Genomic DNA, 15,240 nt, shown 5'->3' on the forward strand with positions numbered 1-15,240 from the left:
GAGAAGGGGGCTTCTGTGGCGCGGGGCTCCCTTTCCATTTCAGGGCGGAGAGCCCGTCCACGTTTCCCTGGAGACTGGCCCTGCCGGTTCCCAGAGTCTCGAGGCGTGAGGCCCCTCGGCAGCAGGGTGTGGCCCGGCCCTCCCGGAGGCCCCCTTGCCCACGGACTCGCCAGACACAGCACGCGGCCCCCACACCGGCCCGCGTGGGCCTCCCACCCCCGCAGGGCCAGGAGCTGGATGGCAGGCCGCCTCCTGTCTGGACAAGAGCCTGGACTGCGACATCAAAGCCGAGCTGGGCCGTGAGCTGGTCTGCAGCGCGACAGTGTCAGGAAGCAGTGACCACAAGTCTCGGGGTCGGGTGAGAGTGTATTGCGGTGACCTCTGCAGCCACACAGCTTGTGCCCCCGCCCCAGCAGACACCACACCCCCCTCAGCAGACGCCGCCCCCCTGCAGCTCTGGACGCCTGTCCTGCGGTGCACTCGGCTGCTTCTGTCTGCGCTGGGCGAGCAGCTGGGCCAGCGCCACCCCCGGGACCCACAGCGAAGGCAGGAAGGATAGGAGCACACAGGCCACCTGCACCCAGCCCTGGTAGGGCTTCTCCTCCCGTGAGGGGAACGCCTCCTGTGGAGACACAGGCCACGAGGTGGGCGTCCGGGGAAGTTGACAGGTGGTCCCCACTCTACCTCCCAGACAGGCAAGGCTAGCCCTCAGCCGTGGGAACCATGAGTTGTGGGGCGGGCTCACCCCACCCTTTCTGGAAGCAGAGCAAAGTGGGTAGAAAAGGCACCCCGCAGAGCTGCTCCCTGGGGCATGGACGACTGGGGGCTCGGGCTGAGCCCCGGGTGGGGCGGGCTCCGAGAGAAGCCCTGGAATCTGGGCGCCGTCTTCTGGAGAAATCGCCCAGGACCCGAGGGGCTGCCCGGCCTCAGTCTGCCCTGGCTGCACCTGAGGGTGTCGGGGTTGGGGGACAGCGCCACTGCTTGAGCCAGAAGGCCCTGACATGGACCTGACAGGACAGCAGTCACAAAAGTTCCAGAAACCTAAGGCCACTCCTCCATGCCTGCCAGGCCATCTGGGGCAGCACCTTCCTGGGGAGAATTTGGGGTTTTTTATTTTTGTTTTTGTTTTTTGTCTTTTTGCCTTTTCTAGGGCCACTTCCCATGGCATATGGAGGTTCCCAGGCTAGGGGTCTAATTGGAGCCGTAGGCACCGGCCTACACCAGAGCCACAGCCACGCGAGATCTGAGCCGCGTCTGCAACCTACACCACAGCTCACGGCCACGCCGGATCTTTAACCCACTGAGGGAGGCTAAGGATCGAACCCACAACCTCATGGTTCTTGGTCGGATTCGTTAACCACTGAGCCATGACGGGAACTCCCCTGGGGAGAATTTGGAACAAGGTGCTTCCACGCTGCAGAGAAGGGGTGGTTCTGAGCCACCAGACGGGGCAGGTAGGCCAGGCCCACACAGCTCAGAGCACAGCCCACCCCGGGGTGGACACCTGGGCCAAGAGCTGGGCCAACGGGACCAGTGCCCACATGCTGAGCGCCTGGGTGGCGGTGTCTCATCTGAGACCAGGCTGAGCGTTCTCAGCTCGTGGGAAGCGTGGCTCTGCACCACAGCCGTACAGAAGGGCCCATGGGGACCCGGAGGCCCTCAGCACCGAGGAACTGCTCCTGTCTCCCTGCCGCTGGCCGAGGCCCTTGTCCAAGGTCGCTGGGGCTGCTGGAGTTGGCGCTGTTGCCCCAGGGGCACCAGAGGCCCAGGGATCTTGGGTCCGAGCAAGGCGGTCACATGGCCCTTAGAGTGCCGATGGCCACTGCGAAGGGGCTCTGGGCCCGGGTGGCACCTACGTGCTGGGGGTTCCAGGCCCTGTAGCTTGGGGGCCTGCTGGCCAGGAGGGCGAGGTATGCCACCAAGATAGTCAGCAGCAGCAGGGGGCTGACCACCTTCCAGGTAACCTGCCAGTAGAGGCCAGGCCGCCTCCCGGTCATCCACGCTACGTCATCGCAGAACCTGCCACGGAGACAGTGCGCTCAGCCAACAGCCCTCGCTGTCACTGAGATGTGGCCCAGGGGGCTGCCCCCCGACCTTTGCCCCCACGTCTTCAGGACGAAGATGACCCCCAGGGTAGGGGCAGGTCGGGGGGACCTGGCTCTGTGAGGGGCAGCGAGGCCCCTGCTGGCCGGGTGCTAGGGGGAGGGAGAGCCGCCCCAGGCCCCTGGGGCGGGGACAGAGGCCCAGGAGGGGCAGGACATGGCAGAAGCTATCACCCCTGCAGGGAGCATGTGGGAGCCGATCCCCCGCCAGCCCCCCCCCAGCACCCACTCCCCGGCCCCACGCTTCATGGCGCCTGAGAGGCCCCTGCCAAGGTCCCACAACCAGTTGGGTCCAGTCCAGGGCCCATCACCGCCAGACCGCTGCCTCTCGCTCCTGTCTCTCACGACGCCAACGCCCCACCTCCCCAGGCACCCTGTCCCCTTGCCCACAGAGCAGCCCTGGAGGCCCTGGCCTTTCAGCCTCCCAAGAACTCTTAGAATACAAGGTCAGTGGCCACAGCTTCCAGGGTCATCTGGGCAGAGCTGTGGTCAGCGTGGCAGGTGTGAGCACAGGGGTGGGTACGGTGGTAGCACAGGGTTAGCATAGGTGTGAGCACATTGTGAGCGCAGGGGTGAGCACAGATGTGCGGCAGGCCCCGGCCAGGTGCTGGTGGGCAGGACCAGTGTGGCGCCTCCTCAGAGGCCTCCAGGAGGGCAGGGCCTGGAGCCCTGGGTGGGGCCTCCCAGGGCCCGAGTGTCTGCCTGTCCACCTGCGCAGCTGGAGACTCCGTTTGTCGCCAGCCTCCCCACAGCCAGGTGCGGTGGGTCCTGGGGGCATCTGTGGACGGCTGGGAGCTGCCCTGGGGTCTGTCTGGGGCGGAACCTCGGATGGTCCCTATTGGCTGTGGCTGCCAGAAAGACCGGCTGCCTGATGTCCACACGTGTGTCCTTGGGGACCCTTGGAGCCGGGGGGGGGGGGAGCCGACTCACCGTTTCATCCCATAAACATAAATGACACCCACGACCTCGAAGAACGCAAGGAAGATCAGGTTCAGGGAAGCCGCGTGTTGGTCAAAAATCTCGAGCCAGTAGTTTCCCGACTGCAGCGTGAAGCCGCTGGCCAGGAGGAAGCAGGCCAGGCAGACCAGCCCTGGACAAGATCCCACGCTCGGGCGTCTGCCCCATCCACGCCTCCCCGCCGTGGCCCCACGCTGCACCTCGGGGCTGGAGGACACACGGGGATGGGTGTGGCCCCAGCGGACCGTGCGGAATCGAGTCCCCGCCCGCCCTGAGCCCCGACCCCCGACCCCCGACCCCCGCGATGACCCGCGGGCCATCACGTCAGAGCGGTGGGGACCAGCCCCACCGGGACGGGGCCAGGGCCCTCGAGCCCTCGTGGAGGAGGGCGTCTGGACAGGGCGGCCAGGCCCTGCCGGCAGGCCCGGCTGGCCACTCACCGGTCAGGACCTCCTTGGGGACGCGTCGGGGCCTGACCCACTGGTCGAAGAGCGGCGTGAGGATGCTCTCCATGTTCCCAAACATGGACGACAGGCCGAGGCTGAACAGCATCCCGAAGAAGAGCACGGCCCAGACCGGGGCCCCCGGCATGTGGAGCACGGCCTCCGCGAAGACGATGAAGGCCAGGCCGGTGCCCGAGGCGCTCTGCAAACGCAGGTCACGCCCCGACCCTCAGGCGGGGTCCTGACCACCTGCAGGTGCCCCTCCGAGCGGGGGAGCCTGTGCCTCTGAGCCACCTGCAGCCGGCAGGGGACGCAGGGCTGGGGCCATCAGCCCTGCCACCTTACTGCCCGCCCAGCTTGCTGCCCCCGGTCCCCAGCATCTGCCGACCCTGCATGTGGCTCTTGCGTCCAGGGCCTGGCCCTGTGGCCGTGCTCGGCTGTGCTCCCTGGGCCCTGGGCACCAGCAGCGCCCTCTCCCGGGCCCCCCTGATCCCTGGACAGGGCCCACGGGACATGCTGCAGTTAGGCCGCAGGGTTTTCAAGAAGCTCGGGGAAGCCGAGGCACAGGTCGGCCTAGAGTCCTCCTCTCCTGAGCCTGGGCAAACGTCTGCAGCCATGGCCCCTGCCAGGCCCCTTGGGTACCTTATCCAGAAAGTCCTCCAGGTGGCAGACCTGCAGGGGGAGCCTGGCCACCCGCTCTGGCTGGGTGGCGTTCAGGTGCGAGAGGACAGCTGCGTAGTCGTCCCTGGAGACGCTCTGGTCCGGGAGATCGAAGGCGTTGAGGAGGAGGAGGATGTTTCTGGGGGGGCAGGAGGGGGTGAGCAGACCCCCGGGGGCCGGCACCAGGCAGGGTGCCCCTTGGCCTCTGCACACCCAGGGGGTGGGGGAAAGGCTGGCTCGGCCCCAGGGCCCGAGGCCTGGAGGGAGGCGCTCCCTGTGGGTACGAAGGGGCCGCGCCGTTCACCAGGCGTGCCACTACAGCCTCTCTGGAACATTCCAAGAGGGTCACGCTCAGCGGTGCCCGGAGGGCTGGGCCTCAGGATGCCAGGGGTGTGGCCGAGTGGGGTTGGAACAGGAACCCGGTAACTGTCCCCTGCAGCCGCATGGGCACTGGGACACTTAGCAGCACCCCGAGTGGGGGCCTGCACACCTGGCAGGTTCTAACTAGGGAGCCCTGTGTGGAAGGCCACCAGCAACCACCTAACGCCATGACTCCAATGTGGAGCCATCGTACCTGCGTCAGCTCCTGGGGCTGGTGACAAATGACCACGGTCTGGCCCTTTAAAACAGCAGGAACTCAGCCTCTCACGGCTCTAAAGCCAGAGCTCATGATTGAGGTGTCCCAGGGCCCCGCCGCCTGGGGGCTCCAGGGGAGGGTCCTCCCTGCCTCTTCCAGCTGCCGGGCCTCCGGCATGCCCCAGCGCCTGCCTCTGCTGTCCCGTGGCCCCTTCCTCCATGTCTGCGTGTCCCTTGCTGTCTTACCAGGACACCAGCCGTTGGATCGGGGGCCCGGCCCGTCCAGGACGACCCCATCCTAACCGGCAGGGACCCTAGCTCCGGACCAGGTGCCATCCCAGCTCCCAGGAGGACCCCCCCCACTTCCCCGGGGAAGCTGGCCAGGCCTGGGGAGGGACACTGCGCCCCAGAGCCGAGGGCGCCGGGCTCACCCGTCCAGGCAGCGCCCGTGGTCGTTGGCCGCTTTGAAGCCCAGGACGGAGAAGACGGCGATGGACGCGTACAGGGAGGTCATGCTGTTGACCAGGGCGATGGTCACCGCGTCCCTCTCGCAGTGGTTCCTGGGAGGTCCCGGGCGTTACCAGGGCCTCTCGGGGTGGGGGCGGGGGGGGCTGCTGCCCTGCGCCCCAGGCGCCCCCACTCTGCCCCTGGACCTGCCTCTGCTCCGCCCAGAACACATCTGAGGATGTCTCGGACCCCTCCCGGGGGACCTCTTCCCCAGGGACCCCAGCCTGAGGCTGCTCCTGGCATAAAACACTCAGCTCCCGCCCCTGGGGCCTCGGGGCAGCAGGGAGCAGAGGGCAACGGGGTGGCGGGGGGCAGGGCACCGTCATGGGTTTGGCTGGTATCGTCTCCAATGAGATGGGCACATGGGCTGCTGCAGAAACGCATCAAGCCCTGGGGCGCCCAGCTCACCCCCCACCCCCGCCCCCGGACCGTCTCCCCTCCCTGTCCCTGGGGCCCCTGGCCCCACCCACCCCCGCCCCGGAGGAAGGTTTAAGTGCACCGCTGCCCAGAGCTGCGTGGTTTATGATTGTTTGCCCTGCATGGGAGCCGCTAGGCACGTCTGTGGCTCCTGTGACCGCGGGGCTGACACGGGGTGTTCCGCCTCCATGGCCACGTACACCACTCACAGGTCGCCTGGTTACGCCTTGTCCCGGGGTGCGACTGCCCAGGCGCTCTCCCTGCAGCTCCGGATCTTGCTGGAAGCCACCCCAGGGCCCTAACCCGCCCCCCACCGCCCTCTGCGGGTGACTCAGGAGCTGCCGGAATCCCAGGTCTGTTCCTGTCAGACGCTCACAGCAGATGGCCCGCCTCCCAGCGGGTCACCATGAAGGGCTTGCTGTGCCTCGGGAGTGGGGCCCCGCCCCCGGCCTGGCTACCTGGGTGGGTTGTAACTTGCAAAAGCGATGTGTCCTCCGAAGGCCAGGGACAGAGAGAAGAAAATCTGGGTGGCCGCGTCCAGCCACACCCGGGGATTCCGGAGGACCTGCATCTGGGGAGACGGGAGACCTGTGGTCAGCAGATAAGCCGCCCCGCCCAGCATCCTGCTCCAGGACCTCCCCAGGGACCCTCGGGACCCCTCCCACGAGCTGGCCACCCCCTTGGGACCCAGGAACCCGTTAGGACCAGGTGTGAGGGACAGCGGATGCCGCCAACTCGGGCTGCCTTCTCATGACAGGCAATGACCCTGGGTCCCTTCCTCAGGGGACACATGACCCTGAGAACGTGGGGGCATCCCTCTCAGGGCTGGGGGTCAGGTCTGAGCAGCTCGGACTCAGAACGTTTGGCCTGGTCCTCCCAGGCCGGGGTTTTGAGGACTTGGGAGTGGGCCGTGAGCCCAGCCCCTGGCGCTCCTGCTGCTGGACCAGGCAGACCCCTCTCCCTGCAGCTGCTCGCACACTGGGGCCCTTCCTTCCCCAGGCAGGGAGGCTGTGCAGCCCCGGGCCCAGGACACTGGGTCCCAGACACTGGATCGCTCAGGGCCCCTGGATCCAGTGGGCAGGCCCTTTGGCGCTCAGACTCCCCGCCTGGTGGGGTCGCGCTGCTGGACGTGGTCCTCGGAGAATGCAGGGTCCGAGTCCCCAGCGGCCTCTCCCCTGAACCTCCCGTTTCACGGAGGCCCCAAGTCCCAGACCAGGCCTCCTCCTGCTCCCTGCCCTGCACCCCAACCCCCCGGGCTGCCCTCCCTGGGGCCCAGGGGCTCACGTCAGGCGTGAACAGATGGAGCAGCCCCTCGGTGGCTCCCGGCAGGGTGAGTCCTCTGACGAGGAAGACGCTGAGGACCACGTAAGGGAACAAGGCGGTGAAGTAAATCGCCTGAAAAAGGCCGGTGAGGGGTTGGCTCTTCCATGAGTCTGGTCCCACAGGAAGCCCTGAGAGGCAGGCGGGGGAGACGCCTCGGGCCCGGCTGCGCCCTGGGATCCTGGGACGGGGGTCAGGGCGGTGGGTGTGGGGTCCCCGTGATGCTCAGACCTGCGGTCCTTGCCCTGTGGGGCGGCTGAGGGGGCCGATGGAGCCCACGGTCGGGCCCCCCGGCACCAGAGTCTCTCCCTTCCCCGCAAGGCCCCCCGCTGGCCGCTCTGCTCGCCTGCCCACGCCCCCTCCCCAGCAGGACCCGTCCCAGCTGCCGGGCTGGGGAGGGCTGCGCGCTCTGTTTCCGCAGAAACTAAACTTGCACATGGGCGCCCCTTCCTCCTGGCCCCGGGGACACCCAGTGCCTCTTCGGGACGCTCCCAGCGGGATTATTCAGGGTTTCCAGACAGCTCGTTGGGCCTGACGGCTGCTTCGGAAATTCTGGTCTCCAGCTCGGAGCCCCTCACTCGAGAGTAATTACCCCCCTCACACAGCAACCGAGAGAAGCGCGGCAGCACGCAGACCGGCACACCGCTGCACCCTCGGGCGGGAGGCCCTGCAGAAACGCATGGAATTTCATCGCAGTCCCTCAAAGGACAGACATATACCATACTGGACTTATCCAGGCCCAGAGGGAAGCGGGGGTGGGGGGGGACCCCGTGTGGGGTGCACCTCAGAAGGCAGGCTTGGGAGCTGCTGGTTCAGGATCACAGCTGCGTGGGAACCGTGTAAGTATCAATGTATCTTTTTCTCATCATCTGAGTCTCTTTAAAAGACAATCGACTGTTCAAAACCACGTTACCAAGCATGCCCTTGCTTTTTATAACGCCTTGTAAATCCCATGTGTGACTTGGGCACGGGCTCCGGAGGGAGGGAGGGAGGGTGAGGCTGAGCGCGGCCTCTGTGCAGCGACGCAACCTCCAAGATAGGTCGTGATGCTGCAGCCCTGATTCAACCACGGGGTGACAAGGCAAAGACACTCAGAACAAGCATGGAACAGGAACAAAGAACAGAGCAGACCAGCAGAAACGAATACAAGATGACAGGCTAGGCGTTCCCATTGCGGCATGGCGGAAACAAACCCGACTAGTACCCATGAGGACTCAGGTTCAACCCTGGCCTCAAGATTGGGGATGCAGCATTGCCGGGAGCTGCGGTATAGACCGTAGATGAAGCTCAGATCCTGCACTGCTTTGGCTGTGGCTCAGGCTCGCAGCTGTGGCTCTGATTAGACCCCCAGCCTGGGACTTCCACATGCCACAGGTGAGGCCCTAAAAAAACCAAAAAAAAAAGAAAAAAAAAAGAAAAAAAAAAAGGCTAGACCCAACCAGATCAATAATCAATTAAATGTAAATGGTCTAAAGACCCCAAATGGAAAAGTCAGGGGTCGTGGGAATGGATAACAAAGCAAGATCCAACTACACAGCTTTCCTACAAGCATCACACTCGAAACCTAAAGCAAAGAAAGAATAAACGCCCTGTGCTGAATTAGGCACGAAGGCTGGAGTGGCTGTTTTCACGCCTCCGTGGACGTCAGGGCAGACTACAACCGAGGGGATGAGGCTCACTGAAAAAGCACCAGTTCTCCAGGGACACGTGCCCGTCCTGATGTCACGCCCCCCCGACCGAGCCTCAGAACCCCGAGGACAATGGTGACAGAAATGGGGCGGGGTCGTCTGGAGCCAGAGGGGGACGGGGATTGGGGTCCGGCCTGTGGGCCTTCACCTTCCCGGCGGTCTCAATGCCTCTGATGACACACAGGTACACCACCGCCCAGGAGGCCGCCATGCAGAGCAGCAGCCGCCCCTGGACGGCGCCACTGTCGTTGATGTCGGGCGTGATATTCAGCGTCTGCCGGTACCAGAAGTAGGTCACGGGGCTGGTGTCCTGGCACTCCTGCACGAGCCCTGGAAGCGGGAGGCCCGTCACGGAGCTGCGGCCAGAGAACCCCGGGCACACAGCAGGACCACTGCCACCTGAATGGGGTGCAGGGAGGCTGGCCGCCCGCGGCGGGGGCCCTCCATGCTTCCGTTGCCCTGGGCGCCCAGCATAGCTTGTGGGGTGGACACGGGAGCCTCCAGTCCAGACACAACCTGGTATCGGCCGGAGGCAGGGTGGAAAAGAGAGAACCCACTGCTGGAGCAGACCTGAGAACCGTGACGGTGCCCCCGTCTCGGAGGTCTGCCCAGATGGCGCCCTGGGCTGGGGTCTTCACCTGAAGGCGATTCGGGGAGAGCAGCACCCGCCCTCACCCTCTGGCCACCCGTCTCTCGAGCGGCTTCGAGGGCCCGAGGCTGCTCTGTGAAGCAGCACAGCATCCGGGGCCCTGGGACCCACCATGACCAGGCATCAGCAGGCAGGGGTGAGCAGCCCCAGCTTCGAACGCGTGGGCCGGGGCCGGGCTGCAGGCAGTGAGCAGTACCTGTGCGGTTCAGGTCAAGCGGGCAGGTGCTCCAGGGCAGCGGGTGTTGGAAGGAGTTGAGAAGGTACCACAGCACCCAGGCCAGGATGGTGTTGTAGTAGAGACTGACCAGGAGGGACACGGTGAAGCAGCCCAGCCCTGCGGGCCCGGCCGCGGTCAGTGCCTCCCTCGTGGCCGCCCCAGACAAGGAGTCCCGCACACTGCCCGCACTGCCGCTCCCCTAAGCTGTCCCGCGGGCTCCCGCTACCGCCCGCTGGCCTGCAGAGCTTTCGGCGCCTCTGCCCGCGGGACACCTCTCATCCTCCCTTCTGGGCTGGGCAGCTCTCCCCCGCTTTCTAGGCTACATCCAGACGGGGCTTCCGGACGGCCCGCAGCCACCTGGGTGTGTCACAGGCCTGGACAGTGAAGCTTGGAGCCCCTTTCTGCAGCACCCACCTCAAAGGTGCCTGGGGGCCGGGTCTGCGGGGAGCTCCCGGGACACGTGTGCCCAGGCTGGGTGACTCAGGACAGCCTGCCCTGCCTCGGGGCTGTGCTGCCGGGACCCACCCCTTCACGTCAGGGCACCTGCTGTGTCCACAGGGAACACAGACCGTGCTGTGAGCCAACACGCAGGCACCCAGCGCGATGGCACACAGACGTGCCGCCCACCCCGGGGCTGCGGGCAGGGGCAGAGGGGGGTGCGTACCCACTCCGCCCAGGTAGGGCGAGATGGCCCTCCACACCCCGATGCTGCCGCGGCGCAGGCGCTGGCCGATGGCGAGCTCGACGTGGAAGAGCGGGATGCCCTCGAAGACCAGCGCGATGACGTAGGGGATGAGGAAGGCCCCTGTGGAGACACAGCGTCAGCGGGCCTGGGGGAGGGGAAGCACCCGTGGCCACCACGATGGGGCCCCGGCTTTGCGGTCGTGCAGCCGCCACCTGGCATCTGTTGGCGGCTTTCACCACAGCCGGGCTGCGGTTCTCACTGAGCCCCGTGACCCCTGGTCCTGGACCTCCCGGGGCAGGAGCTGGTCTGCGACATGGAGCCTTGGTGGGGGCAGCGCCTCGGAGGTCTCTCAAGCTCTGCCCTGAGCTGAGCCAGGGACCAGCCCTCCATCCCCTCACCCCAGTCTGGACGCTGGGAGGTGGACCCAGCTGTGGCGGGCGAGGGCGCCACGGTCCCGGGGCCTGGTGGGTACAGCAGCCTTTCTGAGCCACAAGGCAGCTGGCCAGAGTGGGTGTGGGAGCTGGGGGCCGGCCTCCCTGAGCCCACAGCCCTGCCAAGCCTGTCAGGGAGATGCCAGATCCTGGCGGGAGCCCCTGGATGTCCCCACGCCATCATGGGGGAGGACCGGGCCCCAGCGGCAGAGCTGGCAGCATTGGCATCTCGGGCCCCCAGGGCTACAGGTCCTTCTGCCTGTGACCCGCCATCTGTGTGACTATGTGCGGGGGCCGAAGGTAGCTGCCCCCAGCTGCACAGCCAGGTCCTCCCCCCCAGGGAGCAGCACAGGCGGTTAGGCCCCTAACCCATGCCATGGCTGAAACAGTGGGCACCTTCCTTCCCCTGCTCTGCGTGGGAAGCTCGGGTTCAGCCTCCAAGAGCCGCTTCCATGAACCCCAGGCCCTGGGTCCTGGGCCAGGGCAGCCTCTCTGGCTTTTTGTGTCTCTGTTGGATTCTTTGACGCAGAGTGGGGGCTCTGGAGAGAGCGGGTGGCCCTGGGGCCCCCAGCCCACGCTGGTCTCTGACAGGTGTCATCTATCCAGCAGCAAACAGGAAAAGGCACCTGCAAGGAGAAAGCTGACCACTGGACAGCCTCAGCCGGGATGGACGTATGTGCCGGATGCCCAGGCAGGGACAGCAGGACACCCGTGGGCTGGGGCTGGGGGCTGGAGGAGTGTGAACAAAACCGGGAGCCCCTGGGGGAGGAGGCTGGTTCCAGGCCGGGACCCAGGGCCCAAGCGAGCTCACCATTGGCCCTCCCCACTTCCCTCCCCGTCCCCATCCCATGGTGACATCTCGTGCAGTCGGGCCTCCTGGCACCCTCGGGCCTCTGGGCGCACACCTGCGGCATGACAAGAACAGACACTAACAGCCACACGGGGGTGCCCGGCTGGCTGGCAGGCAGGGGCTTGCTCCGCTGTCTGGGAAGGGCTGCAGCCTCCAGGCTGGCCGGCTCCTGGCTCCAGGTTACCCTGCTCTGAGGGGAGGCCCCAGCCGACGGGCCCAGGTCGGAGGCGCTTCGGGGCTGGCTGAGGTCAGTAGGACAGGGAGCACCCAAGGAAAGAGCGCGGGGGGGGGGGGTCTCTCTCGGAGCTGCGTTTCCACGTGCAGGGAGAAGGGGCGGGAGCACTTGTGACCACGAGACCGAAGCCGAGGGCTGAGGTGCCTCTGCCCTGCGCATTTGAGCCCCAGCAGGACCGCCCTGAGGACAAGGACTCAAGTCACACACCGGGCTGGGGCCGCGCCCCGGTCCAGCCTGGGCACCTGCTTCCCTCCCACCGAGCACACAGGAGGTCCGGGTGAGCGGACGTCACGCCGTGAATCATTTCTGCTGGGCTTGACGGGGGAGCATGGACCCATGAGGGCCAGCGGTGGGGGAACCCTGGGGCCCTGGGCGTTTCCTAGGGGACGGCCGAATCCACTCTGGCTGGCGTCAGCCCTTTACCCTCCCTGGTTTACGCTCCTGGAGGATGGGCTGGTGCCAGGGGAACCGACCACGTGACTGGCTCTTTCAGCCCCAGCCCGCCTGCAGGGAGACTGAGTTGACCACTGATGAGTGGTCCTTTACTCAAGGACGCCCCCACCGCCCGCCCGAGGCAAGCGGAGCTGCTGGGAGGGGGAGCAAGGGGCTCTGAGCCCCTCCCGCACCTCGACCTTCCCCGCTTTCACAGGCCGGGTCCTGAGCTGCGGCCCTCAGAGCAAACCTGTGAGCCCAGGGAAAGGTTCCCTGAGTTCCCCGAGCCGCAGCAAAACACCAAACCTTAGCAGGGGGCTCGTGGGGCCCCTCGACTTTGCAGCCAAGGTGCAAGAAGCTGTAGGTGACTTGGGGACAGGCTACTCCAGGTTGGCGTCCAAGGGGGGCCAGCCTTTTGGGGGGAGCCCTAGCCTGTGGGGTCTGCGCCAAGTTCAGGTGGCGACAGGATTGGGTTGCGTCATGGCACCCAGTGGGTGTCTGCTGAGAATCGGAGCCCTGGTGGGCGCGGGGCTGACCGAGGCGCTGGTGCCAGGACCCACAGCCCATCGGGAGCAGCCACTGTGGACGGCTGGCTGCCCTCAGTGTCGCCCCCCGGGAGGTCCCACACCCTGCGTGAGAGGTTCTGGCCTCAGCACACACACTTCAACCCGCTAAGGAAGTGTCGCCGAGAGAAAGCAGGTTCTGCCCAGAACAGCAAGAGCCAGGGCTGTGGAGAACCACCCGGGGTCTTCACAGACACGGCACAGAGCCGGGGTGACGCATGTCGTCACGGGGCCTCCTGTTGTCAGGAGCGGGACGGGCCTCCCAACCCAGCAGGACTGTCCACGCCACACCAGTGGCCCAGCTGGGCGCCCGTGTCCTTGCTCACAGGGGGATGTGACGCAGCAGCCTTCAAAGGAAGAGCGAGCGGGGGCTCGCTCTGCCGGGCCCGAGGCGCGCGACAACGCGGCAGGACTCAGTGCACCATTCGGCGTCCTCTCTGCACAGGAGTCCGGGACAGGGCAGCGCAGAAATCGCGGCCTCTTGATGGCTCCACCTTCCTGGCTTCCTGGAGTGCATCCCAACCCACAGCACGTGTCAGAGCCCTGCGGTCGGCGGCCTGCGTCGCCACTGGGCTCTCGCGGTCCTACCATCATCCTGTGACTCACGGCACCAAGCAGCTTTTGCCGCAGGGGGACACGCGAGTGACTGAGTCACTGCACGTTCCTCTCTAAGTGTTCTGCTGAAGTGTCACCCTCCTTTCAAAGGGGGATGAGGACTGGGAGGGGAACACAGGCGTCAGAGGCGAGGGTGCAAATCCGGTGACACAGGCTGATGGCCTGCCTCTCCCCTCAGAGTCCCCCGAGGGGGTCAAAGCCGACAAGGGGCCCCGTGCGGTGTAAACATCCTGTGACCTTTGGCCAGAGCTCCCACATCTGGAAACAGATCCCACAGAAGCGTCTCCAAGGCCCCGGGCACAGGTGGAGCCGGGCGGCCCTGGCCCAGGGCACTGACGGCCTTGCTGCCCGAACCTCGGGAGACACAGGCAGCAAATGCGGCAGCAAGGATCCCAGAAAAGTGAGGTCCAGGCCCTGGGGCCCTGGTGGCTCTGAACAGAGGGTCACATTATGGTCAGGGATGCTTTCGCAGATGGTCGGACCCCGGTGTGTGGAGCATCGAGGAGGCCTGACCCGCCAAGGGCACGGGGGCGCCCTGGGGCCCCAGGCCTGCCGCCTGTGATTCGGGGTGTCCTGTGCTTTCCGGGCGCCTTCAAGGAGGTGCTGGCCAGCCCAGCCAGGAAGGGCAGTGCGGGCGCCAGGAGCCCCAAGCTCCCGCCGGGTGGAGGGTGCCTCGAGGTCCGACCCCCACACGGGACGAGGCACCTGGAAAGCTCCCATCCGGGGTCTGCAGACGACATCGGGCCACGTCCCACATCCATCCCCAAGGGCAGCAGTCCTGCCGGCCTGGGGCTTCGCGTCCCCAGGAGGGAGGCGACACCAAGAGAAGCAGACCATGGGGTAAGAAGCGCCCCAGGCAGGCTGCCCCGGGCCCTGACCACGGGCTCTGACCAAGCGCTTGGTGCCCGGAGCCTGAGCTGAGAGACGACTCTGGCTCTGCCTGCAGCCGAGGCTCCTGGGCTCGCTGTCCAGGGCTTGGCAGCAACGCCGCAGCTCCCGTGAAGGGGCCGGGCGGCCTGGCGGGCAGCACCGCACCCCCCAGGCTGACTGGGCCCTGGCAGGGGCACGAGAGTAGGGACCGACGGGCAGGAGGGCGCAGGCTCACCTCCTCCGTGGGTCTGGCACAGGTACGGGAACCTCCAGAGGTTGCCCAGGCCCACGGCGAAGCCCACGCAGCTGAGGAGGTATTGCAGCTTGTTGTCCCACTGGGGCCGCTCATCCTCCGCGCTGGCCGAGGGGGGGTCTGGCCCCGCTGCGCACGCCATGCCCGCCGCCCGCTTCTGGCTGCTGGGGTTTGGAAGCCGAGAGCTGTCTCCCCCGTGGGTGGGACTTTTCATTATTTAAAGGAAAACCGGTGGAGCCAGTTAATTGGTAACAGCGGGTCCTGCTCTCACCATGCAGCCCCTCCCTGACCCATGCCCTCATCTGGCCCGTCCTGCCCGATGCAGAATGCCTGCAGGCTGCAGCCACCACCAGTGCAAGGCCACAAGGACCCCGATGCTGGGGCACACTTGGTTGTTTCTATGACAGCGGTTTACTTTTTTATTTACTCGATTGGGAGGTAGTTGTAGATTCATGAGTGGCTATGAGATACGAACCGCCCAGTGCCCATGTGCCCAGCTCCCCGCCGTGAGACCCATGTGCCCAGCTCCCCACCGTGAGACCCGTGCCCCCAGCCCCCCCACGAGACTTGTGCCCCCAGCACCCCCGGGTGACATCTTGCAAATATCTTGCCGCATCACAGCCAACAGGTCAGCTGAGGACAGGCAGGTCCGTCACCGGAGGGTTCCTCTGTCCCCCTGAGGCCACCCCCTGGGGTCCTGTACCTGCTCTCTGTCCCTGTAGCTTTGTCATCTTGAGAACGAGCTTGGGGAGGCCTGGTCCCCTGGAAGC

At 66.2% G+C, this 15,240-nt stretch overlaps 1 protein-coding gene across 4 annotated transcripts; it reads right to left on the reverse strand.

Moving 5' to 3' along the window:
* Positions 1–348: 348 nt before the first annotated feature.
* SLC6A18 (solute carrier family 6 member 18) lies at positions 349–14,665 on the reverse strand. Of its 4 annotated transcripts, none has more exons than XM_085001985.1 (12): positions 14,453–14,665; positions 10,201–10,341; positions 9,516–9,653; positions 8,819–9,000; positions 6,947–7,057; positions 6,121–6,227; positions 5,170–5,298; positions 4,175–4,301; positions 3,500–3,704; positions 3,033–3,192; positions 1,857–2,019; positions 349–622 (listed from the first exon to the last, which is right to left on the reverse strand). In XM_085001985.1, the coding sequence occupies exons 1-12, from the start codon at positions 14,610–14,612 to the stop codon at positions 431–433; spliced, it is 1,815 nt and encodes a 604-aa protein (XP_084858111.1). In that variant the 5' UTR covers positions 14,613–14,665; the 3' UTR covers positions 349–430. The 4 variants fall into 4 exon arrangements, with proteins under 4 accessions (XP_084858111.1, XP_013840403.1, XP_005672683.1 ...); XM_013984949.3 differs by having other exon boundaries at positions 4,145–4,301; XM_005672626.4 differs by having other exon boundaries at positions 6,121–6,233.
* Between the last annotated feature and the right edge of the window lie 575 nt (positions 14,666–15,240).

The sequence above is a fragment of the Sus scrofa genome, chromosome 16 (genome assembly GCF_054392235.1).
Source record: "Sus scrofa isolate SSC_HxYL_T2T_F1_AM1 chromosome 16, Sscrofa_HxYL_maternal_Yorkshire_Landrace_v2.0, whole genome shotgun sequence".
Lineage (NCBI taxonomy): Eukaryota > Metazoa > Chordata > Mammalia > Artiodactyla > Suidae > Sus > Sus scrofa.

Coding starts and splice junctions, on each gene's coding strand:
- SLC6A18 (XM_005672625.4), bottom strand. CDS start 14,612: ATGGCGTGCGCAGCGGGGCCAGACCCCCCCTCGGCCAGCGCGGAGGAT. Junction 5,299..6,120: donor GCAAGTTACAACCCACCCAG/GTAGCCAGGCCG, acceptor GGGACCTCCCAG/GAACCACTGCGAGAGGGACG. Junction 2,020..3,032: donor TATGTTTATGGGATGAAACG/GTGAGTCGGCTC, acceptor TCTCCGTGGCAG/GTTCTGCGATGACGTAGCGT.